Consider the following 2,500-nt stretch of genomic DNA (forward strand, 5'->3'; position numbering starts at 1 on the left):
GGCGATAGTATTTGAAATAATAATACCACTTTTGGTTGGCAATTTTAAAAGTATTTGAAACGTGTAATAAGGAGCTCGCGTTGCATTGCGGACGTCGAAACTCGAAGGCCGTATGTTCGCCCTTCGTAAGTCTTAAAACACGATCATTATCCAACAATGTCGTTCCTCGCCATTCTCGGACACGTCGTTACCTTGTTACGCGTGACACGCTGACGTTAAACCCTTATAAGCGCGATAGCGGTCGCTCGCGCCTTTCCATTAAGCGTACGACATAATTTCAACGTCGAACGATCGTCCGACGTGCTACAATGTAGCTCTCACCGATAAACCCTTTTTATTATTATTATTTTTCATTCTTTTTGCACAAAAAAAAAGAAGAACCGGCACGAGCGACTCTCATCTCTCTCTCCCTCTCTCTCTCTCTCTCTCTCTCTCTCTCTCTTGTATGCGATTACACTTGAGAAAGAAAAAGAAATAGAGAGAAAAGAGAGAGAGAGAGAAGAGAGAGAGAGAGAGAGAGAGAGAGAGAGAGAGAGTATTTGAAAGAAATAAAAATGATAAACTAATAATAGACAAATATTCTTTATCAATCTCTTTATTGAATCTTTTCGTTTCTTCCATCGTGTTAATGTTAAAACATTATTTATGACTTTTCTTTAATTGTATCTTGATATCGTATAAAAAAAATTATTGACGTTATTATGTAATTTTATGAAAATAATATATTCTATTGTTCGTTTTGTCTTTATATTTAAAATTAAAAACGTTCGTGTACCGTTTGTGTTCACAGATCAGCCTCGTCGTCAAGGAAATACAGTAGGTTCTCGAGAACACGGATTGGTCCTGTTGGATCAAGATATTGCCGGATTACCGTTACCAGATTTAGTATCATCAGCGATGCAACAATTGCCACCTCCATCGCCACAGGTTACGGTTTCCGCGCCTACCAGTCCAACGAGGGATGCTACCTTTCAATTTCCAGAATGCAGTGGCACCAACAACGTAGCCGCCGCTGCGGCCGCCGCAGCCGCTGCTTCATATGCTAATGTTGCTAGAAACAACAATTATGAGAATGAGGATGAGGAAGGGGCACCGGTCCCAACTCCAAGGCCACGGCCACGAAGACGCAGACCAATAAATGTTCGTGTCCCTTCGAAAAAGACATCGCTCACGCTTGAGCCAGCTTGCAATGGTGACAGCACTTGTTGTGAACATCCTGGTCACGCTTTGCGTAATGGACAATGGTGGATTAGTATTGGAGCCAACCTCAGAAACATAGCCGACGATTTCCAGGCGTCCAAAACAAAGGTTAGCCCGAAATGTCTTTATCTTCAAACGGCTATATTAATTACAATAATATTGTCATTATGCGCGTTTCATTATTATTGGTATGTTTCGTCAGCCGAATTGAAGAATCCTTGATTTCGATTAATTTATTAACGTTTATCATTACAATTCGTTTTATATTTTTGATCAATCGTAGATAAAATCATCATTGTTAAGTTTAATATATCGTATTATTAGCTGGTTATTTTAAGATTACGATTAAAATCCAACTCTTAATCTTATCACTTTTTTTTCTTATCCGTTATTTTAATCTTATCACTTAACATCGACCAGATGTTTTTTTAATGTATCGAATTTAGAATCAATTGAATTTAATCGTTAAGATTTAACATTACGGGCAAACGTTGAACGATGAAACACGAGGAATTTAGAAGACATAATATTAGATCTAGGAAGAGGTCTCTATCATCTCTTTTTTCCCTTTTCCCTTCCTTTTTTCGTCCTGTAAAAATAGGAAAGGAGAACAATATAAAGATAAAATATCTCGTTTAACAAACTCATCATTTTATCTCGAATTTATCCCGGCCCCTCCCCCTTCTTTTTCTCTTTGTTTGTCACGAAACGTACTATCGCCCTATGGGTCACTCATCCCCTAAACATTTCTAAATAATTCCTCTTGGCATAGATCCCCGAACGATTTCTCGTAGTTTCTATTTACTTTTATATAGAGACCGGTCTTATTTTCTCACGCTTAGGATTTAATGGGATCCCGTAATGACCATAACCACGAATTCATTCCTATACGAACAACAAACTTATATATATATATAGAAAGAGAGAGAGAGAGAGAGTGAGAGAGAGAGAGAGAGAGAACAGAATAGAAAGAAATAGAGAAAGATAGAGAGAATGATAGGTAGAGAAGGGCATAAACGCGAATTTAGTTATATCATGGCAGTGTGGATGTCCCGAAGGTGCAATAAATATCGGCTCGCCATCCGTTAAGACGTCTAGTATTGCTCCCGTGGTGTGGTTGCTCCCGTACCACCGATACTTCATCAAAAACTCTACCCACGCCCTCTAGCTATCTCTCTTTCTCTCTTTCTCTCTCTCTCTCTCTCTCTCTCACTCTCTCTCATTCTTTCTCTGTCCGTCCGTCTATTTGTCTGTATATTTTTCTATCTTTTTTTCTTCTTCCTTCTTTTCCATTTCATTT

The 2,500-nt window shown here is 38.6% G+C and overlaps 1 protein-coding gene across 2 annotated transcripts in view; it reads left to right on the top strand.

Annotated features, from left to right (window-relative positions):
- Nucleotides 1-2,500, top strand: part of LOC118441041 (uncharacterized) — a 33,505-nt gene that overhangs the window by 25,634 nt on the left and 5,371 nt on the right. For both annotated transcript variants that reach the window (XM_035864934.2, XM_035864931.2), the window contains exon 2: nucleotides 791-1,308. In XM_035864934.2, the coding sequence (XP_035720827.1) occupies nucleotides 791-1,308 (518 nt within the window). The remainder of the gene's footprint in view (nucleotides 1-790; nucleotides 1,309-2,500) is intronic.

This window comes from Vespa mandarinia, chromosome 6 (genome assembly GCF_050613455.1).
Source record: "Vespa mandarinia isolate Hongniang chromosome 6, ASM5061345v1, whole genome shotgun sequence".
In the NCBI taxonomy this organism is placed as follows: domain Eukaryota; kingdom Metazoa; phylum Arthropoda; class Insecta; order Hymenoptera; family Vespidae; genus Vespa; species Vespa mandarinia.